General features: G+C 40.3%; 1 protein-coding gene across 1 annotated transcript; it reads right to left on the bottom strand.

Moving 5' to 3' along the window:
* Nucleotides 1-5438: 5438 nt before the first annotated feature.
* Nucleotides 5439-26741, bottom strand: LOC132377921 (tumor suppressor candidate 2-like). The gene is made up of 3 exons (XM_059944407.1): nucleotides 26420-26741; nucleotides 14814-14934; nucleotides 5439-6000 (listed from the first exon to the last, which is right to left on the bottom strand). Exons 1-3 carry the CDS (start codon nucleotides 26566-26568, stop codon nucleotides 5935-5937), a joined length of 336 nt encoding a protein of 111 aa, XP_059800390.1. The 5' UTR covers nucleotides 26569-26741; the 3' UTR covers nucleotides 5439-5934.
* Between the last annotated feature and the right edge of the window lie 635 nt (nucleotides 26742-27376).

Raw genomic sequence — 27376 nt, 5'->3', positions numbered from 1 at the left:
CAATGAAGAGTTTGTCTGCTCAAAGGCAATTCAGGTCTTCTCCAATCACCTCCTGCCCTGTGATCCATGTTCGCTAGCTTCTGAATTCTATGAAGTCAATGTTAACTATGTCTGTTTTTCCTACAAAGAACGTAGTCAGGAAAGAGACAGGTGGGTGACTGTGGGAAGGAAGTGCAGGGTAAGAGGTTCAGATTCAACCATTTCGAGCATCTAGCGATGCTCGACGATGACCATGAAACCTCTGAAGTGGTAGGACGGTCAGAGGAGCCCCACAGGACCATCTCTAATCCTAAACATAAACTCCATAAAAAGTTGTGATGGTAGGGGTCTCAATTATTGGTTGGGGGGGGGGGGGGGAGAAGAGGGAGGTTGAGAATCAGGTGCACTGACAAGGAGTCTCACATGGTGTGTTGCCCACCAGGAGCACAAGAGGTCATCCCTAGATGTATAGATAAGCTCTTGGCCAGAGCTGGGGTGGATCTAGTAGTCATTGTCCACATTGGAACAAAGGACATAGGTAAGGCCAGGCTATCAGTTCTGCAAGACAAGTTTAAAGAGTTACGTGGGAAGCTTAAGGACAGAACTGACAAGGTGGTCTTCTCGGAAATTCTGCCTGTGCCACGCACCAGTCCAGGTAAGATGGAGATTACAAGATTTAATGCATGGCTCAAATCATGGTTTAGGGGACATTGGGGCACCTTTTGGGGCAGATGGAACCTGTATTATTAGGACAGATTGCATTTGAACCGGAGGGGCACTAATGTACGGGGCAGGCTTATGCTTCAGATAGTTGAGGACTATTTAATCTAAGCAATGAGTGGGGTGGGGGGGGGAAAGCAGGGAACTTAGAACAGGACAGCCTCAACTGTCTAAACACCATAGTGGCGAATAACATTTAAGATATTAACCAATTATAGGCTTCAAAGATATAAAAAATGGGTCAGAATGGGATGAAAAACATCAATAATAGATCAAAGATGTCCGTATAAAATAAACGAGCTGGAATCATATGCAAGTGCATACAAGTGATATAATAGCAATAACAAATCTGACTGCAAAGGATAGTGATGAATATAGTATTAAAGGATATACTCAAGAAAGATAGACATGATCGCAAAGGTGGAGGAGTAGCCATATACATGAGAATTTAAATGTGAATCTTCTTATGATAGGAGATGAATCAACACTTATCTGAGTGAGAATTGAAAGCTTTAAGGACAAAGGAATAACATTGGGCGTATGTCATAGACCCCTAATGCTGATAGTGATTTTCATGAACTACATCAAAATATTTAAAAAACAAATTCTGAGGGTGATGTTATAGTTATGGGAGACCTTAATTTCCCAAATATTGAGTTGGAGAATCCAGTGACTAATGGATTACAGGAAAGTGAATTAACTTTGAGTTATTGAACGATTGTTTCTTGATCCAGTATGTTAATGCACCAACAAGAGGGGAGGCCTATCCAGATTTTATATTCTGTAACAATCAGGATAGAATTTTGAGTATGGAAGCTGTTAAGCCTTTAAGAATAAGTGATCATATCATTGTTAGTCTCAAAGCTTTTTGGGAGAGTATATCAGTAAAAACCAAATCCATTAAATTGAATTTCAGAAAGGCAAAGTTTGTGCAGATATGGCAAAGACTTCAGAAGGTATACTATAAGAAACTGCTTGACGTTGAACCAGTTGAGGAACAATGGGGTCAATTTAAAGAATATGCCCAGCGAAGGAAATGGTCGGGAGAAGCAATAACAGCAATAGATCACACATGAGGAAATCTGCAGATGCTGGAAATTCAAGCAACACACACAAAATGCTGGTGGAACACAGCAGGCCAGGCAGCATCTATAGGGAGGAGCACTGTCGATGTTTCGGGCCGAGATCCTTCGTCAGGACTAACTGAAAGGCTAATAGAATGTTGGGCTATATACACGCTCAGTGGAGTTCGGGTCTAAAGACATTCTCCTTAATCTGTATAATATGCTTGTGAGGCCACACCTTGAATACCATGCTCAATTCTTGTCTCCACATTCTATGAGGGATGTGGAGACATCGGAGAGAGTTCAGAAGAGCAAGTAGACTCATTCCAGGTCGGCAGGGTTTGGGCTATGAAGAAAGATCGACAGGATTAAATCTTTTTATCCTAAGTAGACGTAAACTGAGAGGAGACATGATAGAAGTATTCAAAATCATTAAGGATATAAGTGAGGTGAATGCCAGCTGCTACTTCAAAGTTAATCCATCAAAAAAGACATGGAACCATAGGTGACTAGTTAAAAGGAGATTTCAGACTAACATCAGGAAGTATTTCTTTACCCAGCGAGTTGTGGACATGGAACCAACTACCTAGCTCCGTAGTTGAGAATAGTACTTACAGGCTTTCAAATCTGAACTTGATAGTTATTACAACACTATGTGAATAGGAATTTGGCAAACTTTGTTGGGCCAAATGGCCTGCTCTTGTCAAAAACTTTCTAATGTTCTAGTCAACAAATACTTAATGATCTGGAGAGAGGAGAAATGATAAGGATTTAAAATTTAGTTAATTAACTATTCTGATAGGTAAAACAGATTGCAGCAATAGTGAATGTGAAATAAGAGATTATCCAGCAAAATGTTTTAAGAAAATTTGCTTTCTTTGCCTGATCTGATCCACTCTAAATCTGGGAGGATTTACCTGATGCAATTTTGATTTCATGGAAAAAAAAAATCTGGATTTCCTACAGTTCTAGCAAAAGAACATGAAAAATCAGCACAAGATTTCAGTTCAAATCAGTTATGAATTTATTGGATTTCATACTGACCACACAGCTTGGAAATAAACCACAGAGCATCAGACTACCTAGTTTCATGGATCCAGCAAGCTCATTTTGCTGTTTCATCAGTTATTCAAAGTTGAAATCACAGGTCCAGGGGCACATAATCTCTGCTCCCACCACCCACCCCCAAAAATAGTTGCTTTACAGGGGTGTTGGCATTTTCTATTTTGTACACTGATTTAGAGTTCAATAATCACACACACAAAACATACAATTAAGAAAACATTTGAGTATTCGCAGGAGAACTTTTGTTTGATTTGTGCCAATGCAAACTAGTTCATCTGGAATAAGCCAAAATTTGTGATTGATTTGAGCTGACTGGTCAGGCATATTATATGAAAAAGTCCACATGAAGTTCTAGAGTCTGAACATCTTATTACTGCTGTTGCTGACAACTAGAACTTCCTATACTTGAAGTGCAGTTTATCCTTTTTTTTAAAAAAAGATCAACATCTTGTATTAAATGTTGTCCACAACAAAGCAAATACCACAGGTACATTGGAGGAGAATTGGAAACCAATTTTTGACAGAGAGAGAGATAGTAACGCAGTAGACCAAATGCCAGAACAATATGATGGACTTCAAAACCACGGTATAGGAGGGAGGACAGTACCAGAGCAGGCCAAAGAGGGCCACAAAGTCACTGAGGGAGTGGGATGATAAATTTAAATTGTAAATTCCATGTCTCACTTCAGAATGACTAAGGAAATTCTGCAATGGAATCTGACCACTGGCGAGGCATAAACATGTCTGGCTCTATTGCATAGGTTTAGAATAGCCAGATGCACGCTGAAGTTGCTCCCTAGAGCCATACTCAATAAACCATGTCTATGCCACCATTGTACCCAGCTAGATTAATCCCATCTAGTCACTTCATATCCAGTCTTCCATGCATCAATGATTCAAATACTTCTCTAGGAGCTTTTTAAATATTAGAAATATTAACCTCCACCACATCAGGTAGTGCTTTCCAGACTCCAATCAGACACCAAATAAAATCTCTCAGAACCTCCCAACCCCCATAACCTTAATTTAATTTTTTCTTGTCTTGGGCACCCTCACCATGGGGAAAGAATTTACTTTTGCTCTATCTTATCTAACCGTCTCACTTTTATACACCTTTTATTTGGTCACCCCTCAGTTTCCTCTGCCACAAAACAAACAACCTATCTAATCTTATTAGTGAAATGAGTGCAACACTAGTGAACAGTTACTCTCCTTTATCATCACTTTCATTTATTTTTCACAAGGTAAAAAGTGCTTTCCCTTCCCCATCTTGGATAAATTGCTGCAATGCAGTTAGCCAACAGAAATTATGCCCTAGTTGACAGTTTGCTAGGGTTTGGCAAAACCTTCCAAACCCACAACTTCCAGCAGCTAAGGAAGATTATTAGATGTATGGGAATTGATTGGCTGCAAGGATATTTCTGCTGAAGGTCAAAGTGCTTGAACTGTAGCTATTAGCAGTATATACAGCATGTTCAGCACATGATACAACTGTTAAAATGGCAGTTCGCCTCTCAACACAAATTGGATGGAAATTTAGTGTTACTCTTGCTATGATCACACCTTACAAGAGATTAAAATAGTATTTTTGCCACTTTAATACCGTATTTAAATTTGCAAGTATTTTAATTGTCTGAAAAAATTAGTTACCAATAACAAAAGGACTGTCAAAACTTGTAGCTGTGGTCGAGCAGTTTCCCACCTGATAAGTTATACAGAAATTGGAAAGGTTTACAAGTAAGCAACACACACAAAATGCTGGAGGAACTCATCGTGTCAGGCAGCATCTCTGGAACTGAGTATTGACCTTTTGAGCAGACACCCTTCATCAAGATCAGAAATATTTTCAATATTTAAAAAGCACCTTCATGAGTCCTGATAAAGGGTCTCAGTCCAAAACTTTGACAGTTTACTCTTTTCCATAGATGCTAACTGGCCTGTTGATTTTCTCCAGCATTTTGTGTGCGTTGCTTGGATTCCCAGTATCTGCAAATTCTCTTGTGTTTGGTTTACAAATAAGTCATGCTACACATCTTACTGACAATCTATCATACATTTGCTGAATTCAGCTCAGACAGATTTAAAGAGCTGCAGAGAAATGAAATAAACCAGGATTTCTTTTTCTAATCATCCCTCATTTCCTTATCCCATACTCCATTAAGCCCACCAAGGTCTAAGTCAAATCATATTTTCCCACCTAATCTCCATAACTTGATGTCTCCTGTGCCCACCACTGACTTTCCTGCTGCTCAGCTGAAGGTAGTTTATGGTACCCAACAAACTTACTAGCGGGCCTTTAGGGTGTAAAAGGAAACCAAGCATCAGGAAACAGATTGAGCCACAGTGAGAATGTGCAAACTCTATGCAAACAGAGATCAGGATCAAACACGGATCCCTGGAGCTGAGACACAGGAGAACCACTGCACCAGTGAGAATGCGCAAACCTGCAGAAATGGGAAGCTTTGCAGCCAAGTTACTATCTCAGTTTTTTTTTCTCAGCTTGATATAAGTTTTCATTTTTACCTTATAGTTTTGGAAGCGTAGGAGTGTATATTCGTATTTTCAGGTGCTTCCTTTTTCATGTGGCATTCAAGTAGCACAAAGTTCAAAGACTCTGTGGAATCTTTTATTATATAGTATGAGAAAATTAACAAACAATAGTCATTCATAAATAAAACCTTGCAACTAATTTTCATAGATATGCCATTATATTTACTGCCAAGTATTGTGCAGATGTGTATATACAGAACTCAAAATGTTTGAACACCCCTAATGACTGCATTAAATTAAAGCTACTATTTACATGGTCTTTAAACATATGTCACAGTAATCTAACACAATTACTTGAAATAGCACTGGAGCTCTAGTATACATCTGTACTGTGGTCTTATAAATGAATTCAATTTTAACAGATCACTCTATAGACAATCATACAGAGGAAACGTTAAGTGTTTGGCTCTTAGCATTTAAAAACTACACGGAAATTAAACAGATGCCACACGCTTGTCCGATCAGTCTCCATCACCAACATAGAGGACCATCAAAGGTTCAGCATCTGGCGAACTCCTATAGTCCAGTTTTATTTTGAAAGAAACTTCCATTCTGGTCACACCTCACATAAAACAACAGGGAAATCCACATGGATTCGCGGGTGGTCCAGCTTAATTATACCCTGTGAAAATAATGAACATAGATCAACCAATGAGGGTAGGGAGGTCAAAACCAGTGGATTTTATTTCAAAGCACTTCCAATATGTTAAGTTTTTATGGTGATCTTTTGAATTAAGTACTGAATTCAATGGTTAGTTCATTTAAGAGTTGACATAGGTTTGATTAACCAAATGGCTTCTACGCATTGTTACACAATTTGAACTTCAAAAGACCAGTGCCACAAATGCACGACTGAAAGATGTGAACACATGCAATGCAGCATTTGATGGCCCAAGTGTGAAGGTGCAGACAGAGACGAGAACATTATGGCATTGAAACTAACAAAAACAAAGAGCTTTGACTTTAATTATTAAAACAAAACACCATAAAAAGCTTCAAATGGGGTCTTCATTGTGAAGGCATCTCCCTTTCCACTTACAGAAACTGGAAGATTTCTAGATTTTTAAATTTAATTTCAACTAAAAGTCAATCTTGTCTTTACACGAAGTAACAACCAGTGTTCTTGCATCTAACCAAAACCAATGATCTCTGCTTAAAGTCCTTATAAAACTAGGACAAAGGTCAAATCAGGTCACCAAACAATAGGCAAAATGTTATAACATTGGAAAGTGCAGAGAAAATTCACCAAAATGTTAACTGGGATGGAGCATTTCAGGTATGAGAAATGATTGACTGAAGGCTAGGTCTGTTTTCCCTACAGGAGATGGTTGTCGTATACAAAAAGAGGGGCATAGACAGGGTACACCACAGGAAACTTTTCCCCATGTCATAAAACTAGGGGACATAGATTTGGCACAAGAACTCAGAAATTTAAAGGGGATCTCGGAAAGGGGGTGGGGGGGGGGGGTTGCATCTTTTCCACCCGGAGTGTGTCATAAGAACATAAGAAATAGGAGCAGGAGTAGGCCATCTGGCCCGTCGAACCTGCTCTGCCATTCAGTAAGATCATGGCTAATCTGGCCATGGACTCATCTCCACCTATTTGACTAATCTAGGATCAGGTAATGAGGGAGATGGTTAGAGCAGTGGTGTGCTCTGTAAGCAGTATGTGGGGGGTCAGGGTAAACACATTTGTCCCTGATGACCACACCTGCAAAAGGTGCATCCAGCTGCAGCTCCTATCAGACTGAATTAGGAATTGGAGCAGGAGCTGGATGAACTATGGATCATTCGGGAGGCAGAGACAGATAGATAGGAGTTATCGGGAGGAAGTCACACTGAAAAGTCAGGAGGCAGGCAAATGGGTGACAGTCAGGAGAGGCGGGGGGGGGGGGGGGGGGGAGAGAGCAGAGCACCCCTGTGGCGGTTCCCATCGACAATAAGTATACCATTTTGGATGCCGTTGGTAGGGATGACCTACCAGGAACAAGTTGCAGTGGTCCTGTCTCCAGCACTGAGGATGGACCCTCGACTAGGAAGGGGAGGAGGGAAGAGAAGAGAGCGGTAGTGATAGGGGATTCTATAGTCAGGGGGGCGGATAGGAGATTTTGTGGGGAGGATCGGGAGTCTCAGATGGTATGTTGCTTCCCTGGTGCCGGGGTCCAAGACATCTCAGATCGGGTGCAGGTTATTCTCGAGAGGGAGGGCAAGAATCCAGATGTTGTGGTCCATGTAGGGACCAATGACGTGGGTAGGATGAGTGAGGGGGTCCTGTGTAGGGAGTTCAGGGAGTTAGGTGCGAAGCTAAAGAGCAGGACCTCCAGGGTAACAATCTCAGGATTGCTACCTGTGCCACGTGCGAGTGAGGCAAGGAACAGAAAGATTATACAGATTAATACGTGGCTGAGAGGATGGTGCAGGAGGGAGGGCTTCAGGTTTTTAGATAATTGGGCTCTGTTCCAGGGAAGGTGGGATCTGTTCTGAAGGGACAGTTTACACCTGAACTGGAGCAGTACTAACATTCTTGCAGGGAAGTTTGCTAGTTTGCTGGGGGGAGGGTTTAAACTAAATTTGCAGGGGTCGGGGATCCAGAATGTGAGAGGATAGCGAGAGGAAGAATAAAGGACAGGTGGGGACTACACGGTTCCGGAATATTAAGTGTGTAGTAGAGAAAGGTGAGGCGGAACAAGTGATAAGGAGGGATGGTCTGACGGAACATGGAGTTAAATGTGCAGAAAGAATAAGTAAATTTAGGAAAGACAACAAAATTCTAGGGGCATATAGCCTGATGGGAGTTCGGGGAGCTGGGTTAAGCACAATAGGCAGAGATTCAAACAGAGAGAGGAGAAATGGGCTAAAAATTCTATATCTGAATGCACGAAGTGTCAGAAATAAGGTGGATGAGCTTGAAGCTCAGGTGTGAATGGGTAACTATGATGTTGTTGGGATAACGGAGACATGGCTGCAGGGAGATCAGACCTGGGAAATGAATGTGCAAGGGTATACGTGCTATCATAGGGACAGAAATGTGGACAGAGAGGGTGGGGTGGCCCTGTTGGTGAGGAATGAGATTCAGTCCTTTGCAAGGGGGGACATAGTGAGAATGTGAAGAGGGTAAGGGGTACGTGTAGGGGGGGTGGGCGAGGGGTAAGTGTAGCAAAATATGTAGACAGGACAAGAGAGAGGTGCATCGTTGGGGAAGTAAGGTCAGGCAGCTAAAATAAGGTGCTAGGCCAGATGTGGAGACCACAAGGAAAATGGAACCTACGACCACAAGACAATGTGCTTGGCAAAATATTTTAAGGATACCTATTTCAAGTGTCCTGAAGTATGTCAGTATTAATTCTAGGTATTACACTTTAATCTTTGCTAAATTCTGAGTAGTTCGCATGCTTAGCTATGCAATAGCCAATCAATTGATGAATTTGAATCGGTAACCATATTTGCAAATGTAGTACCCTGCTTTTCGGTATAAGTATGACCTTTGTAAACCGACAAATTGGGAGTTGGCTACCTTACGCCCGAAGTGCATGGGGCTGCCAACTCCTCTCTGAATAAAAACCGTTTCCAAAGGTAATTTCGTGTCTCTGGTGTTTTCCCTCAACTGAGCAGGTAACAGTTACAGGTTGACAATAGGATCAGGAGAAGTGGAGTCTGTGTGGATAGAATTGAGGAACAGTAAGGGTAGAAGGACCCTAATGGGTGTTGTCTACAGGCCACCAAACAGTAGCATGGATATTGGGTGCAACTTGAATAGGGAGTTAACATTGGCATGTGGCAAAGGTAATGTCACAGTAGTTATGCGGGATTTCAACATGCAGGTGAACTGGGAGAATCAGGTTGGTGCTGGACCCCAGGATAGGGAGTTTGTAGAGTGCCTAAGGAATGCATTCTGGGAACAGCTTGTACGAGAGCCAACCAGGGACAAGGCTATTCTGGATTTAGTGTTATGTAATGAACAGGATTTGATAAGCAATCTTGAAGTAAAGGAGCCATTAGGAGGTAGTGATCATAATATGGTAAGTTTTTATCTGCAATTTGAGAAGGATAAGGGCAGCTCGGAGGTGTCGGTGTTGCAGTTGAACAAAGGAGACTATGGAGCCATGAGGGAGGAGCTGGCCAAAGTTAACTGGACAGATATCCTAGCAGAAAAGACAGTGGAACAGCAATGGCAGGTATTCTTGGGAATAATGCACAAGGTGCATAATCAGTTCATCCCCCGAAGGAAGGAAGGATGCAAAGGGGGGAAAGGGACCACAGTGGTTGACAAAGGAAGTCAAAGGCAATACGGGGAGAAAAAATGAGGTACAAAAGCAAGCTAGCCAGGAATATAAAGGAGGATAGCCAAAGCTGTTTTTTTTTTTTTGGTATGTGAAGAGTAAGAAGTTAGTTAAGAACAATGTTGGGCCCTTGAAGAATGAATTGGGTGAAATTGTTATGGGAAACAGAGAAATGGCAACAGAATTTAAAGAGTACTTTAGATCTGTCTTCACTAAGGGAGACACAAGCAATCTCCCAGATGTATGGATGGGCCAAGGACATAGGGTAACAGAGGAAATGAAACAGATTGACATTAGGAAGGAAATGGTGATGAGTAGACTGATGGGACTGAAGGCTGACAAATCCCCAGGTCCAGATGGTCTGCATCCTAGGGTACTAAAGGAGGTGGCTCTGGAAATTGCGGATGCATTGGTAATCATTTTCCAATGTTCCTTAGATTCAAGATCAGTTCCTGAGGATTGGAGAATGGCTAATGTTATCCCACTTTTTAAGAAAGGAGGGAGGGAGAAAACAGAGAACAATCGATCTGTCAGCCTAACATCAGTAGTGGGGAAGATGCTAGAGTTCATTATTAAAGATGGCATATTAAAGATGGATTATTAAAGTGGCATATCTAGATAGCAGTGATAGGATTGGGCCGAGCCAGCATGGATTTACCAAGGGTAAGTCATGCTTGACTAATCTATTGGAGTTTTTCGAGGATGTAACCAGGAAGTTAGACAAGGGAGATCCAGTGGATGTAGTGTACCTCGATTTTCAGAAGGCATTTGATAAGGTCCCACATAGGAGATTGGTGGGTAAAATCAAAGTTCATGGCATTGGAGGGAAGACATTGACATGGATAGAAAACTGGTTGGCAGATAGAAAGCAAAGGGTAGATGTGAATGGGTGTTTCTTGGAATGGCAGGTGGTGACTAGTGGGGTGCCACAGGGCTCGGTATTGGGACCACAGCTGTTTACAATTTACGTCAATGATTTAGATGAAGGCATTGAGAATAACATCAGCAAGTTTGCTGATAATACTAAGCTTGGTGGCAGTGTGACATGTGATGAGGATGTTAGGAGAATTCAGGGTGACTTGGATAGGCTGGGTGAGTGGGCAGATACTTGGCAGATAACGTTTAATGTGAGTAAGTGTGAGGTTATCCACTTTGGGAGTAAGAACAGGAAGGCAGATTATTATCTGAGCGGTGTAGAGTTAGGTAAGGGAGAAGTACAAAGAGATCTAGGAGTCCTTGTTCATCGGTCACTGAAGGTGAATGAGCAAGTGCAGCAGGCAGTGAAGAAGGCTAATGGAATGTTGGCCTTTATTACAAAGGGAATTGAGTACAAGAGCAAGGAAATCCTCTTGCCTTTGTACAGAGCCCTGGTGAGACCACACCTGGAGTATTGTGAACAGTTTTGGTCTCCAGGACATCCTGGCTATAGAGGAAGTGCAGCGTAGATACACGAGGTTAATTCCTGGGATGTCCGGACTGTCTTATGCAGAGAGGTTAGAGAGACTGGGCTTGTACACGCTGGAATTAAGGAGATTGAGAGGGGAACTGATGCCAACATATAAGATTATTAAGGGATTGGACAAGATAGAGGCAGGAAATATGTTCCAGATGCTGTGAGAGTCCAGTACCAGAGGGCATGGTTTGAGAATAAGGGGTAGGTCATTTAGAACAGAGTTAAGGAAAAACTTCTTCTCCCAGAGAGTTGTGGGGGTCTGGAATGCACTGCCTCAGAAGGCAGTGGAGGCCAATTCTTTGGATGCTTTCAAGAAGGAGCTAGATAGGTATCTTATGGATAGGGAAATCAAGGGATATGGGGACAAGGCAGGAACCGGGTATTGATAGTAGATGATCAGCCATGATCTCAAAATGGCGGTGCAGGCTCAAAGGGCCAAATGGTCTACTTCTGCGTCTAGTGTCTATTTTCCCCATAACCCTCAACTCCCCTAGTATGCAAAAATCTATCTAACCTTGTCTTAAATATACTTACTGAGGTAGCCTCCACTGCTTTATTGGGCAGAGAATTTCACAGATTCACCACTCTATGGGAAAAACAGCTCCTCCTCATCTCCGACCTAAATCTAATCCCGCGAATCTTGTGGCTATGTCCTTAGTTTAGTTTCACCTACCAGTGGAGACAACCTTCTTGTCTCTATCTTTTCTATCACTTTCATTTTATACTTCTATAAGATCTCCTCTCATTTTTCTGAATTCTAGCGAGTACAGTTCCAGGTGACGCAACCTCTCCTTGTAGTCTAACCTCCCCCAATCTCTGGAATCAACCTGGTGAACCTCCTCTGCAACGCCTTCAAAGTCAGTATATCCTTCCTCAAGTAAAGAGACCAGAACTGCATGCGGCCTCACCAGTATCCTGTACAGCTGCAGCATAACCTCCCTGCTCTTACTTCAATCCCTCTAGCAATGAAGGCCAACATTCCATTTGCCTTCTTGATACCTTGCTGCACCTGCAAACCAATCTTTTGTATCAAGAGCCTGGAATTCACAGCCTGAGAGTGGTGAAAGCAGAGTCACCTAAGCATTTAAATTGCCTAGTCAAAATAGTGCAGGAGGTGGGATTATTACAAGAAAGGTTCCCTTGATTGGTGTGGATGTTGTGGGTAGAATGCCCAATTTACCTATGTATGGCTATAAATCTGTAACAGTTTTAGCACATTTTACATGAAAAAAAGAGACTGCAGTGTGTCCTATAGAAGTCATGCAAAACATAGGAACAAAATGGTCATTCAGCCAGTTGAGTCATTGATTTACCGTAAATTCCGGACTACAGAGCGCACCTGATTAAAAGCCGCACGCTCTAATTTTAGAAAGAAAATCAATTTTGTACTTGTACAGGCTGCACTGGATTTTAAGCCACATGTGTCCCACGTTGTAATATGAGATACTTACACAGAAAGATATTACACGTGAGGATTTTTTAAATTTTAATTAAATCCGTATGGTAACATAAACACATACATATTGCAAATGCTTTTTTTCGAACAGTGCCTGTAACACAGCTACTTTTAAATATACATACGTATCAGTAACACACAAATTACGTTGCGTATACTTTTTTACTGAACAGTGCACGAACAACATTCCAGTATCTCCTAACGACTGGTAAAAAAAATATATATATACTGCAGCCTACCAGGAAAAATTATTGATCGCCTTCTTCATCTTCCTCCGCTATCTTTGTTTGAGTGAATGTGCAGAAGTTAGGAAGTTTTTCCTCGTGGTCGGGAGGGAGCTGCTGACACAGAGTCGTGCATACCCTGACGGACAGGCCTTTTCGTCCCATAAATCTAAAACACCACGATGGCTCACCTCTAAAATCTTCGATTTTCATTTTGGTGGCGATTGCTTTAGCCTTCAGTCTGATCTACACGGTGGAAACACCGCGGCCGCCTGCTCTCTGTGTGTTAACCCAGTCTTCAAGAAAGTTTTCAAGTTCGGGCCATCTGCTATGATTACCTCTGAAAGCTTTTGTCGTCTTTTTGCATTGACTCAGTTCTTCACGCTGGCATCTCCAATGTCTCACCATCGATTCATTTATGCCAAGATTATGTGCAGCAGCTCGATTTCCTTCTTCAACCGCCAGATTGATCGCCTTTATGTTAAAAGCTGCATCATATGCTTTTCTTCGAGTGTTTTCCATTTTGATGAGGGTGAGTTAACAAATGACTGATTTACAATAATTTAATTGTGAAAGTGCGCTTGATTTATTGTGCAATTTCATTGGACCTCTGTGAACTACTCATCAATTTTATTGGTCTACTGTTACCAGGCAAAATGTTTTTGGCGGCATGAAAAAAAAACATGCATTAGCCACACCGTAGTATAGGCCGCAGTGTTCAAAGTGTGGGAAAAAAAGTAGCGGCTTATAGTCCAGAATTTACGGTATTATTATTCCTCGACCCCATTCTCCTGCCCTCTCCCAATTACCTTTGACACCTTTTCTAATTAACAACCTAACAACCTCTGCTTTAAAAACACTGATTGACTCAATTTCCACTGCCATTTGTGATGATTTTCACAGATTCATCACTGTCTAAAGAAATCCCTCATCTCTGCTCTAAAGGAACATCCTTGTATTTTGAGACTGTCTCTTATCCTAGACTTCCCCACTATAGGAAACATCATCTCCATGTCCACTCTATCTAGGCCTTTCAATATTTGATGGGTTTCAATGAGATCCCCCTCATTCTTCTAAACTCCAGCGAGTACAGGCCCAGAGCCATCAAATAATCCCCATAATTTAATTCCATCATTCCCAAGGTCATTCTTGTGAATCTTCTCTGAACCCTTCCCCAAGAGGAAGATTGAATAAGGCATATTGTTTTACATAACTGACAGGCTCATGAAAATTTCCAAACAATAAGACTTCAACATGACCACAGCATCTGCAGTGTACTTTGTGTTTAAGACTTCACATGTATTCCCACTGTACAATACTCATCCCTTTTAAATCATTTGTTTCTATATCTCAAACACCTTTATGTAAATATTTAGTTCACCCTTTTGTTTGGAACTACAGTATCACCTGGCTGCATTTCTCTTTATTTACATGGTTAAAACTCAAATACATAAACTTTTATCACTTCTATAATTGTAAAGAGCCCCAGTTTCTCTTTTTAAAAATCTCTCTCAATCTATCAAGCCTGCTTCAGTCTTAGTTAATACCTTTAGCAGCTTCTACACACCCATTCCTTCTGGTAAAGTTACGTCTCCTTGCTAGTCTGACTTAGACTGATTGTTAATGCCCAACTACCATAAGAGGCTCAGAATAGAAAACTCAGCAATTAATAGGCAACTAAGTGGAAAAACTTCCTGCTCCATACAAATACTACATACTATACTGTGATCTACAACGTACTCGATACCAACATAACTGTTCTCACATTTGAATTTTCCAGGACCTAACACAATCCATGTGACACTCCAGTGCCATGGTTCAATAATGGTGGCACACTACTTGTATGCAATGGTCACTCTGCTTAAACTATACAGTAACAGTAACCAAACTATTAGATTTAAGAGTCTAAGGGATTCAATACATGTCATCTAAATATACCCATTCCTTATTAAGATGGAAGTTGAATCAGTCCTTCGCCCCAAGAAAGTAAAATGAATCAACAATATAAAACTTGGCTCTCACCTGAGGTATTAAATTTTTATGAATTCTTTTCAGTTTAGCTTTTTTTCTTCCATTTTTTGTGACGAAGGTTTCTTCATAGAACTCATGAGCCAAATCACCATCTTCATCATAGTACATTGAGCTGCAGGGGCAAAATAAATGTTTGGAGAAGTTGTGAATATTTATATTCCTGCTCTGTGGGCAAAACTGTAGCCATCTTTTATTATATGAATATTTGTTAAGTGGCTGCTGCAGCTGAAAAAATCTAAACCTCACTATTTCTCTGCCAAATTATCTAATTAAGTGAAAATGGTGCTTTTATTGCACTGTGGGGCTTGTCTTTCAAAGGGTTTTACATCCAAATATGTACTGCTAAGAAAACAAAGTACCCATTCAGATCGTTTAATATGTTATTATTGATATACAGTTCTTGGGGTGAACTCCCAAGCAAAAGTTCTGATTCCCTGAGAATATTACCAACTCTCCTGATGATCTTTCAGTAATGCCAGCTCAAATATAAAAGAAAATGGTGGTGGGCTTGCTAGGTTTGTGTAAGTGTATTTGTAACTAGATCATTCAATCAGTTATTGTAAAGGCTGGATATCCAACTGAATTTTTGTCCTATGGAAAATTTCATTAATGCTAGAAATGTAAACAAGTTTAATGTTTAACTTTTCCATTTCCATACTTTGCTAAGTTACTCCAAATTAAAGTCTAAAAAACTGAATAAAATTTTAAAAAGCTTTTAGTAAATGACTTATAACAGTTAGAATGTCCCAGTTTAATCTCCAAATGTGTCTTTGATTAGCTGATTACTGCAGCAATATAACTGGTTTCAAAGTGCCTACTGTTTGCGCGAGGAGGGAGTGGAAAGCGGAATAAAATAAATCAGGCTGATGTCAGCTCCCAACCGCTATCTGGTTACCTATACTGAGTGTGTGTATTGGATGCCAGATGAGAACAGGATCAGGTTTGCCTGTTATACCCTCCACAATTGAACAGCCTGGAACACTCACTGTCTAGGCTCACACATGAAGAATGGCCACTTTGGTGATGGCTGCCAGCACTCATGGAACCGTGCCCATCAAGAGTCAGCACCTTCAGGAGGGAAGAAAACTGGAGGAAAAATTATGCAAAAGAACACCTTAAATAAAAAGTCAAAATATTATGATAAAACAGATGCAAAAGACCTAATAGACACCCCAGAATTTCAATAACTTTGGGTCATGTTGCACTAGTGGTTGTTTGCACACTTAGAACGATCAATTTATTTTTTTAATGTATATATAGTTCTGGTTAATTGGCCATCAGTTAATCAGGGAAGTTGCTGAGATGAAACAACTCTTAAATAATAAAAATAAATCAAGAAAATAGCTGGATTCCCCTTAGTTTATTTGGGGCACTATGCCACTTAATTGGGGCAGGAGACTGTTGCCAAACATTTTCTAACTAGTGTAAGTCATTAGACATAACACTGTGTTTACAGCAAACAGTTTTAAATACCTTCACTTGAGTGTGTTTGTATTCAAAACACCAAACTGCCTAGTGTTAAGGCTCAGCATAAGGTCCCTGATAGTTGGCGAGTAAGATAGTAAAGCAATTCAAAACTGTTTTACTCTCTGCGGCTTCAAGCATCCGGGCTTGGAATACCAGAAAGGGCTAGGAGTGAAAGTTGAGCAATTTCACTACTTGAGGTTAGGAACTATGAAGAATTTGAAGGTATCGACAATCATCTTGAATGTTACAATGAAAACTAAGATTTGGAGTATTCAATTGTCAAAAACACTGTATAAAGTTAGTCCACTCTCTGCACTGGGTGCCTGCTCTGATTTTGTATGTTTACTGTCAATCAAATGAACACAGCAGCGTACACTGGATGAATTCCTCTATCGATAACAATCAGGAACCAGTAATACTGTAATAGTTTTTGTAGTGTTCTCATTTATTCTCTGTATTTCATTTAAATACACAATTTGCTATTCAGTTAAATGGTAGTTTGTCTTTAATACTTTTTAAAATTATTTCCATGAATCTTTGGTTAATTGGGGCAGCCACCTAATTGGACAAAAATGTCTGGCCCTGATGTCTCAATTAACTGGAATCCGCTGTATTCCTTCCCCAGTTATGAATGAAAGAAAAAGTGAGACAGGATTTTAAAATGAAAAGAGCTACTCTGAAATCTGACCAAACTACACTGATGCATAGATCCTCCAACCAACTTATTACCTGAAGCAAAAAAAAGGCTAGAAAACACTTGGCTTGAAGTGACTGAAATAAAATTGTAAGGAAACAAAACTCTCAATGTCTAGGTGCACTTAGAGAATGCACATCCCAAATTCAAACCCTGCAGTTCCATCAGTAAATGCTGCCTAATGTTAAGGCTCAGCATTTTTGAAACCAGCTTGAACTTCATTGATTTTAATATATTTTGATTAGAGTGCTTCCTAGAAGACTTAGCCTCATGATTTGGCAATTGAGAGTCAGACTTTAAACTGCAGGATAATGAATATTTTCTAGTAACCACAAAGACTCACCATTAGAATTTCTGCACAGGATAGACATCTCTCCTGACAAATTTCCTTAATCCTAACCTGTCGTTAATAGATATCGACAAATAAAGGACAGCTAAGGTAATAAAATAGTAAAAGCATGATTAGAAAGGTGGCAGACAAGAGTAATACCACTTTATGTACTCTATTAAATAAGCTTCACATTTCATAATAATCTAGGAACTAATTGCATGACATATCCAGAAGAGTTAGAGCACTCTGCAATTAAGCAGTGACCAAAATGAATTCATGCCTTGTGTAATATTGAACTTTTTGCCATTTCAAATTATAAAACATTGCTTAAGTAAATCTGTCCCAGGTTATCCGCAACCAGGCCATATAAGGGGAAGAACACTGCAAAACTTAACTAACATCAAGTACACAAGATGCTGATTTTGTCCAATGTCTTACATTAAATTCATTTGAAACAAGTACCCTTAGGCTACTTTTTCCAGAACAAATTAGCAAAAACCTATAAAGTTTAAAATTCACCTTTAGCTTTGTGGTGCTAGAGTCTCACATTAGAGGGGGGGGGGGGGAGAAGAGGGGGAGAGTGTGTGTGTGACTGACACACACACACACACACACCTGACTAATTATAGCAGGCCATTTGTTTAACAATTGCATACAAAAAGTTCATGTGTCCTGAGCTTTACCATTTTTGCATTCATTCTCAGGTGGTTGGGAAAGGCAAGAAGTAGTCAGCATATAGTTGTGGATGGGTAAAAGAAGCTGATTTGTATTGTCCCACACTCATTTCGTTAGGTTTTATGATTAGACAAAAAATGCAATAGACCATTTACATAAATAGTGGCTTCAAAAGGTCAGAGACCCAATTTTCTGACAGTTTACATCCTGAGGCATTAGCAAGGAGTGAGGATACTCTTCACTTGCCTGGATGAGTTCAAGATGTTCAGCACCACAAAGGGCAAAGCAGCCTGCATGAATGGTACCTTGTCCACCACCATGAATGTACATGTACATCAACACACACAAAATGCACCATTTATTCATCTAGGCTACAACAACAGCACCTCCCAAAACAATCTCTAGCTCTAAGAACTCCTCATCATTGTAGGAGAACCTTCACAAAAAAAGACTGATGTGGTTTAAGTCAGCAGCAATTACCTGTTTCTAAAGGACAATTAAGGATAGGGAATGAACCTCACATTGCCAACAACTCTCAGATCCTGAAAATTAAAATAATTAAGGGTGGGCAGCTATGCAGAAACCATTAATATTAAACACCCTGACTGTAATTCATGCTGCTTGTCTTTTAAGTTTAAACATACACATTCTTCACATAAATAAGTTCACCACTATTATTTTGCCCTTCAACGCACATATTTAACATAGAAAGTTCATAATTTTCCTACATTCTGAAAATTAGGTACGAAAGAAACCCAAGTCTAACTAGCCATGTAGTTTTGAACTTAATTTGAAATCTCACATCAACCAAATCTTTTTGCACATTTAAGAGTTTTGCATTTATGGTGTTACCTATCAAACCATTTCATGAATGTTGAAAAAATAAGATATAAAGCAGCAATACAACTCAATTAAATCAGTATCATTCAGTAAACAGAATCTGGAACTCCAATTACTTGGTCAATGTGTGACCTTTGCATACAGAATCACAAATAGGCAAGCAAATCACTGTTAAGCAGATCTGGACCATCAGAAATAATTGGCAACATTCACTGAATGCGCAACAATTAGTTATAGAATCTTATTTTCCAGTTCTGCTTGTCTACTTGTATCTAAAATTTGACTGAAATCTTATTGCTATCAGAGTAATAATTTGCCAGTGAATATTAACAGTTGGCATAGCAATTCAGCCCTGGAATAATAAAGGGCAGATTTCTATTATGTAATGTACTCTGCAACTGTAAATTCACTACAGAATCAATTTAAGTAGAAAAGCAAAGCAGTAACCTCTAGAAGAACTCAACATCAAACCATCAGTACACTTGCTGTTAATGTATCCCACAGCTCTGATTCACTATAGTGCTTTTGGTCCTCCAGCACAAACATGTCTGGTACTTAACACCCATGTGTTATTTTAGACAACTTGACTCAAGCTGCTCATTATGCTGAAAAAAAACTGGCTTGGAACTCTGCTTTTCACACCGCTACACCAGATATCTGATGTGAAATCTTGCCCTTTGCCAGTACTGCCTCAGCAATGAATTGACGACAGCCTTTTGTGGAGAGGTCTCTGAGGGTTAGTGTTGGGTGGACTAGGAGAGTAACGTGACCATTTTGTACTGAGAACAAAGTTTCTCACTTTGATATGAGAACAAGCACAAGTTGGGATTAGTGTTAAAAAAAAGTCAGTGTATTTGGAAACCTCACATAGTACTGCAAATGTTTCCCAAAACAACACAGGATAGCCTCATATTTTTAGATTTTTAAACATCTTCTCTCAGGAAGTTTTCCTTGCCTGTTAAAAAAAAGTGTCCGATTCTAAATAAACACACCTCTCTCAGCTATGGCAGTTGTGCCATGCAATTAAAAATGCACAAGTGTTTGGAGGTCCAAGATTCCCCATGACAAATCAAACACAGGGGTTAAAGGAGTTCAGATATTCTGAGGGAAATTTCACAAGAGTAGAAAAAGGAGAGAATACCAGATGATTGATTAACTACACTTTTAATGACTGCATCAATGATTGGATTATTGTAGAAATGAAAAAAAGGTGTTTCAGCTCAGCATTTAATACTATTACCCCCTCAGTAGTGATACTAATCAACAAGCTTCAAAGCCTGGGCCTTTAACTAGATCCGTACTTCCTCATCAGGAAACCAGTCAGTGCAGATCAATAAAAATAACGGCTTCTTGATGACAATCAACACAAACACACTTCAAGGACGTGTGCTGAGCCTACTGCTCTAATCTCTCTACACCCATGACTACATGGCTCAGTACAGCTCAACTACCATCTATAAATTCACTGATGACACTGCTGTCGTTGGCAGGATCTCAGATAGCAACGAAGTGGTGTACAGGAGTGAGATAGATCAGCTGGTTGAGCAGTGTCGTAACAACAATCTTGCACTCAATGTCAGCAAGACCAAAGAATTGATTGTGGACTTCAGGAAGGGGAAATTGGGAGACATACACCCGTCTTCATTGAATGTTCAGTAGTGGAAAAGGTGAGCATTTTCAAAGGCATCAACATCTCAAAAGATATATTCTGGGTCCAACATATTGATGCTATCATGAAAGCATGCTAGTGGCTATGTACTCAGAGTCTGAGTAGATTTATTACGTCAAAAGATGTTAACAAATTTCTACAGATGTATCATGGAGAGCATTCAGACTGGTTGCATCACAGCCTGGCCTGGAGGTTCCAACACACAAGATCAAGAGGCACAAGCCTCCCCAACATCAAGGGCATCTTCAAAAGGCAATGTCTCAAAGCAGCATCTATCATTAAGGACCCTCAATGTCCAGGACATGCCATCTTCTCATTCCTACCTTAAGGGAGATCAGGAGCCTAAAAACGCTCAACATTTTGGGAACAGTTCTTCCCCCTCTGTAGATTTCTGACCAGGCCTCATTCTCTTTTGCACTATTTATTTTTTTTATTGCTGCCATAAAACAACAAATTTCATGATATATTAGTGATAACAAATTTGACTGATTAAGATGAGGTGGAAACAGAAAATAACATTGAAACTAAACTTCTACTTTTCAAGTTTTAAAAAATTTGACCCAACCATAGATGTATTATTTTGATCTGTAATTACATTGAATTCTGGTTAATTGGGACATCAGAACCAGTACATTGTCGCCAAATTAGTGGCTGCCCCAATTAGCTGATGTTTCACAAAAATAATTTAATAAGTATAAAAAATATAAGCTACAGTACTATTTAAATAAAATACAGAAGAAATTGGAACTCTACCAAGACTGCAGTACTATAAAACTGCGCTTTAGTTCCTAATATTTATGGATACAGCCATGTATTTTTGATTGACTATAAATGAACATATTCAGCGCAGTGAGTGCAGATCATCCACTACCTTCAAAAATGCTTTCGATGATTACCTCCAAATCTTCACTTTCATTGTAACATTCAAGATGATTGTTGATACCTTCAAATTCTTCATCATTCCTAACTTGAAGTAGTTTTATTTTCATACCTGGCCGTTTCTAGCATCTCCAAGCTGGAATGCTTGAAACCACAGTGAGTAACACAGTTCCAGACTGTCTTACTGCTTATTGCCAACTATCAGTGACACAAAACACTAATTTTTTTAATACACACACGTGACACTACTGTTACGAATGCGCCACAACTCTGAGGGGCCGAAGGGTACAAAGTAGCCCCCTCCTTTTTGAGAATCGCAAGATCGCTATTAATTCGGGTCTGGAAACCAGGAAATGAGAAAGAGACGTCCAGAATACACAGGCTTGGAATGTGTCCTGGCCTCAGCAAGGCAGAACCCTTGATAACAGCTATTGTCTCTTGGAGACAGAATTGTGTATAGAGTACTGTACTATTCATTGAAGCCCTCAGGGAATGACCAGAGTGGGCTGGTTGAAGGATTGCATCATCCCAACCTGATTGACATCTGAGACCTGGTGAGTAAGGATAAAAGAGGGTCTGGGAAACAACCCCTTTAGACACACCAGAAGAAACGTATGAGACCAGTGGAGGCTTGTGTGTGTGTCCATCCTTGCCCGGATAACAAGTCTTCCACGGAACGGTCTCGCTAAAGGATGAATATGGATCAAGAGCGGATAAAGGAAAGCCGGCAAGTTTCTAAAATCTCTCTCGACTTCAACCAAAGACTGCAGCCCGAATGAACTGAGTGACTTTTATATTTCCATCGGACAATACGTTATCCCCTAGACAACGATAGAGCTTATTTCTTATTATTATTATTATACCCGCACTTTTAGATTTAGTATTGACGATGTATATTATCTGTATGTTTGCATTGATATTATTTTTGTGTATTTTTACTAATAAATACTGTTAAAAATAGTACCATCAGACTTCAACGGACCTCACTATCTTTGCTGGTAAGTGACCCAGTTACGGGGTTCGTAACACTACATAAAAATTGTTCGCTCGACACACGGTGCAATCTCGGACAGGAACACAACATACACAGAAACTTCAGCAAGTCTCTTGTCCCAATTAAGTGGCTTAGTGTCCCAAAAAGGAATCCTGGCTATTTTCTCGATTTGGTTTTGTTACTTAAGAGATGTCCCCCAATGGCCGAATTAACCAGAGTCCACTGTATATGACTGATAAGATTCGGAATACTGCACTTTAGGTGAGTAAACTTTCCTGGATTTTTGTGTGTTTGGAGCAAGGCTTGATTTTCATTAAATGATAATTAGGCTGATTTTACCAAAAGACTTCACTTGACACTCTGCCAATCAACAAACCAATTATAGCTCGTTTGACTTGTTCTTTTCCAAAGTTGAAGTGGGATTCTTGGCAAGAGGATTAAAACCATTCACGATTTCCCATTATGGCCAAATGTGTAATAGAAACTAAAGGCTCAAATATGGGCAACAGATATTTTCTGACGATCAAATACAAGACAGTATCCTTAGGTGAATAATCATGTAATTATAAAAACAGTATTCTGTATATACTCAGCAGGTCAGGCAGCACCTGTGAAGAGAGAAACAATTTACAGTTCAGTTCAATGGTCTTTCATCAGGACAAGGAACAGAGAAACAGATTAAGATGCAGAAAGGGCAAAGGATAAAAAAAGGGTGATCGGAAAGATGTAAATGAGAGGAATGATATAGTGAGTAAAAGGCTCAAATGTAGAATATCCTGAAATTATCAAAGAAACACAAAGAATGCTACAAATTATATTAGAGAAGGCTCTAATTTGAATTTCTAAAAGATGTGTTGTTCCTGATGAAAGAATGTAGGAGGTCAAAAACAGATCAAAGTACAAAAGGGATGGAGAATTAAAGTGACAGTTGATTAGAAGCTTAGGGCCACAACTGTGGACTGAACCAAATATAGAAGCCACATTGAGAACAAGAAGTGACTGAATATTGCATAGGTAACACACACACAGAAAATGTGTTCTGGATTGTGAACAGGAAGGTTACAAATATGCATTAATTGGATTTACTATTGCTGAATGAAAATAGGTAATGGAAATTAAAATATTTTGAAATGATTTTCAGACGGGATGAAAAATCCAACCCTAAAACCTTAATCAGGATCAAACTGCTACAAGGCAAGAACATCAAAATTCCTAATATACGGCTCACACTGTTTGGAGCAAGGAGCTGCCAACCAAACAGAGAAATAGAAAATGCTAGAAGCAGTGCTTGTGAGGCAGCATCAGTGGAGAAATATTCAAGACAAGAATATTTCAGAACTAGAATTCTACTATTTGAAAAATCTTTGCCGTTTTATGGTCAAAATTTCCCCAAGCCATTTTCTTTTCCAAAATGGCAACTGTTGTTCTCACCACTGGCAGTATCTGGGCTAATTGATGCTAGTTCATACCCAAGCAGACAAGTGAATTTAAAATGGCCAACAAAACAGCAATGCAAATTACATTAAATCTGGCTTGCCGAAGTCCGGAACCCAGAGCAATTAGCAAATAACTAAAGATCAACAGCATCTCCCAACCACATATAGGGTACCAGTGGAAAAGTCATTTTACTCGAGTCACTGTGGAGCAGGGTTTCAATCTGAAACATTAACAATTGCTTTCTCCTCAAAGATGCTGATTGGTCTGCTTGAGTTTCTCCATCACCGATTGCTGCTTCGTACTTTATACATCTAAAGCTCTCTTGCTTAATGTCAACTCTGCACATTCATTGCAATGCACCTTCCATATAACTCATATTACAAAAAAAGCACAAGAGCCCTGCAGAACTCAACTGAAAAAAAAGGCTTCCAGTCATTAAAAATGTGTCAACTGCCTTCTGCTACCTGCCACCGAGCAAATTTATTAATAACCTTCTCCTCCTGGATACAATGGACTTTTGATCAACCTGCAACTGGAGCTTGTCAAAGCCCATTAGGCACTTCAATGGCTTCCTCTTCCTTGTGAAGACAGTTAAGAAGTATTCATTAAGAACCCAATTAATATTTTTCCACTTCCAGACAAAGGTAAATGGAAACTTTCAATCTCTGATAGTTGTCCTAATTTTATGTAAAACAAGATCTCTGGATTTAATTTTTTCTCTTGCAGTATTCTTTCATGACTTAATTTCCAATGTTCTTCTTAATTTCACTCTGTCTAGCCTTTGACTATTAAATTGTCAGCATTCTCACATGCATAAACTACTTTTCAGTCACATGCACTCAATTTTACTTTCAAGTCACGACCATGTAGGTTGAGATGCCTCCACACAAACCAGTCTTCGCTCAGCACTGTACAGTGTGATTCAGTTAAAAGGCTTTGGTGCACTTGAGACCACTGTCAGTACTGAACCTAAGCACTGTCCTAAAGCTAGGTCTTAAATTATTCAGGTAGACAGACTACTCAAAAATGAAAGTTAAAATAAAAATGAACCAAAAACTAATTATGGAAACAAATGTATGAATCAATTGCTGTATAAATCAAATCTGAGATCTTTGAAGCCAGATTCCCATCTCAAATCCCTCAGAACTAGACAAGAAATGATAGTGATTTTTGATGGTTTTTCCTATAATGTTATTTGCCTGCCAGGAGGCAGATAATTTGTTTGAACAGCTAAGATATTGTACAAGCTTTCAGTCAGATAAGTCTTTTAACCTTTTCAAGCCCAGAACTAATGTTATCTTTAACAAATCAACAATCATATACCTAAATAATACATCTACTTTGAATTTTGAAATCATTATATTTCTAAGTGCAAAGCAATGTGTGCTGTGGCAAACAGGAATCCTCATGAGAAAAAGTGCATTTAGTGGCCAATGTATTAGGTACAGGAGGTACATAATAAAGTGGTCATTGAATATATTTGTGATATTTTGCTGCTGTAGCCCATCCAATTCAAGATTCAACATGTTATTGTGCTCTGCACATCCCTGTTAACATCTGATTATTTGAGTTACTGTTGCCTTCTTGTCAACCTGAACCAGCCCGGCCATTCTCCTCTGAGCTCCCTCATTAACAAGGTGTTTCTTCACACAGAACTGCTCATTGAATCTGTTTTGTTTCTCACATCATTCTCTGTAAACTCTAGAGACTGGTCTGTGTGAAAATCCCAGGAGACCAGCAGTTTTTGAGATATTTGAACCACCCCATCTGGCACAAACAATGATTCCACAGTCAAAGTCACTTAGATCACATTTCTTCCTCATTCTGACGTATGGTCTGAACAATTGAACCTCTTGACATTGTCTGCATGCTTTTATACCTGATTGCCACCTGATTGGCTGACAACATTCCCTCTATTTTTTTTTAAACAGTGGAAATTTTCCATGGCTTGAAAACTGCACAACACTTTATATCATCATAGAAAATTCCAGCTGTGCCGTAAAGGTTACGTGTGCAGGAGTGTTTCAGTGACTGTGATGCTGTGCAGCTTAGAAGTGAAAGGTGGTGTTTAAATAGATGCTTGCATTAACGAGGGGTACCTCATAAAGCGGGCACTGAGTGTACTTACACTGAATAACAGTGATAGTAATTTGAAGAAACGGGTTCCTTTAGTGAGCCTTGAAAAGTGTTGACACCATAACAGCTAGATGTGCAGTCACTTTCCCTCCCAATTAACTACAGGTTCATAGGGTCTCCAATGGGAATTCATCAGAGCGGCAATTAAAAGAAAGATAAACAGGAGAGTATGGCAACGAGCGAACTTCTCACTGGGTGCCGTTCCACCTACAAGAATGCAAAACCAAAACTAAGCACTAAACAAATAAGACTAAAAACATCGTGTGGTGCGAATTAAAAACACCCGAGTAGCAAATGCAAACCACTGAATAATACCAGTCTTGTAATATTTTGTCTGTACACTACCCAGCCTTCAAACCCACCTACACCCACTCAATTCCCGGGTTCCACACCACCCCGAGGCCTTCCCCACCCCAATCAGCCACATACCCCACCCCGGCTCTTCCCCCCCCCCCCCACCCACCCCACCCCTTACCTCCTGCGGCTGAATACGAAGGGGGTGGCACTTAGCCGCCCGCTGCGGTACCGGGCCAGGCTCTGCTGGCGCTCGCCGTCGGCCGTGTCGGCGACGGCGCCCGAGCCGAAGGGCCAGAAACTGCGGCCTTTGGAACTGCTGCCGCCCATGTCAGCGGGAGACCATCCCCAGCGGCCGGGCTCGGGGACGGGGAGAGGCCGGAACCGGGGCCGCCACCGCCTGTCGCTCTCCTCTCCTCACTCGTGTCAGCGCCAGCCACAAGGACCCCACCTGCGCCCAGGAACTGTCTACGCAGCCGCCTGACAGAGGGACAACTTCCGCTCGGTGGGCAGGATGTGACGTTGCTGCGGGTGAAGCCCTGCTTGGTTACCTGATTTGGTTGGGTGCTTTGGTGTGAATGCTCGTATTACTAACGGACTCTTGTTAATAATAAAATACATGTTTCATAACATTGCAGTGCTGTTCTTACACACATTACCAAAAGATACAGCAGTATATAGATCCCCTGCGGATACGAGCGGAGGAACGGTAAATGGAGTGTAATGTGGGCAAGTGTGAGGGGTTTTACTTTGGGAGGTCAAGTGTAAACGGGGAATAGTACGTACGGTGTTAATGGCAGGACCTTAACAACCTTGATATACGGAGGGAACTCGAGGTCCAAGTCCATAGCGCTCTTAATGTTGTGCACAAGTTGATAGGATGGTAAAGAAGGCATATGGCATACTTGACTTTATTAGTTAAGCCATTAAGTTAAAGGGTCAGGAAAGTATGTTGCAGCTTTGTAAAACTGGTTGGGCTGCATTTGGAGTATTGCCTTTTATTCTGCTTGCCCCATTACGTGAAGGATGTCAACGCTTTCACATGGTGCAGAAAATGTTTACCAGAATCCTCGCTAGATTAGTCGGTATGTGATATGAGAGGAGGTTTGACAATCGTGGATTGTTTTCTCTAGAGCAA

The sequence above is a fragment of the Hypanus sabinus genome, chromosome 19 (assembly GCF_030144855.1).
Source record: "Hypanus sabinus isolate sHypSab1 chromosome 19, sHypSab1.hap1, whole genome shotgun sequence".
NCBI classification, from domain to species: Eukaryota; Metazoa; Chordata; class Chondrichthyes; order Myliobatiformes; family Dasyatidae; genus Hypanus; species Hypanus sabinus.
This window is presented reverse-complemented; position numbering and strand designations above follow the sequence as displayed.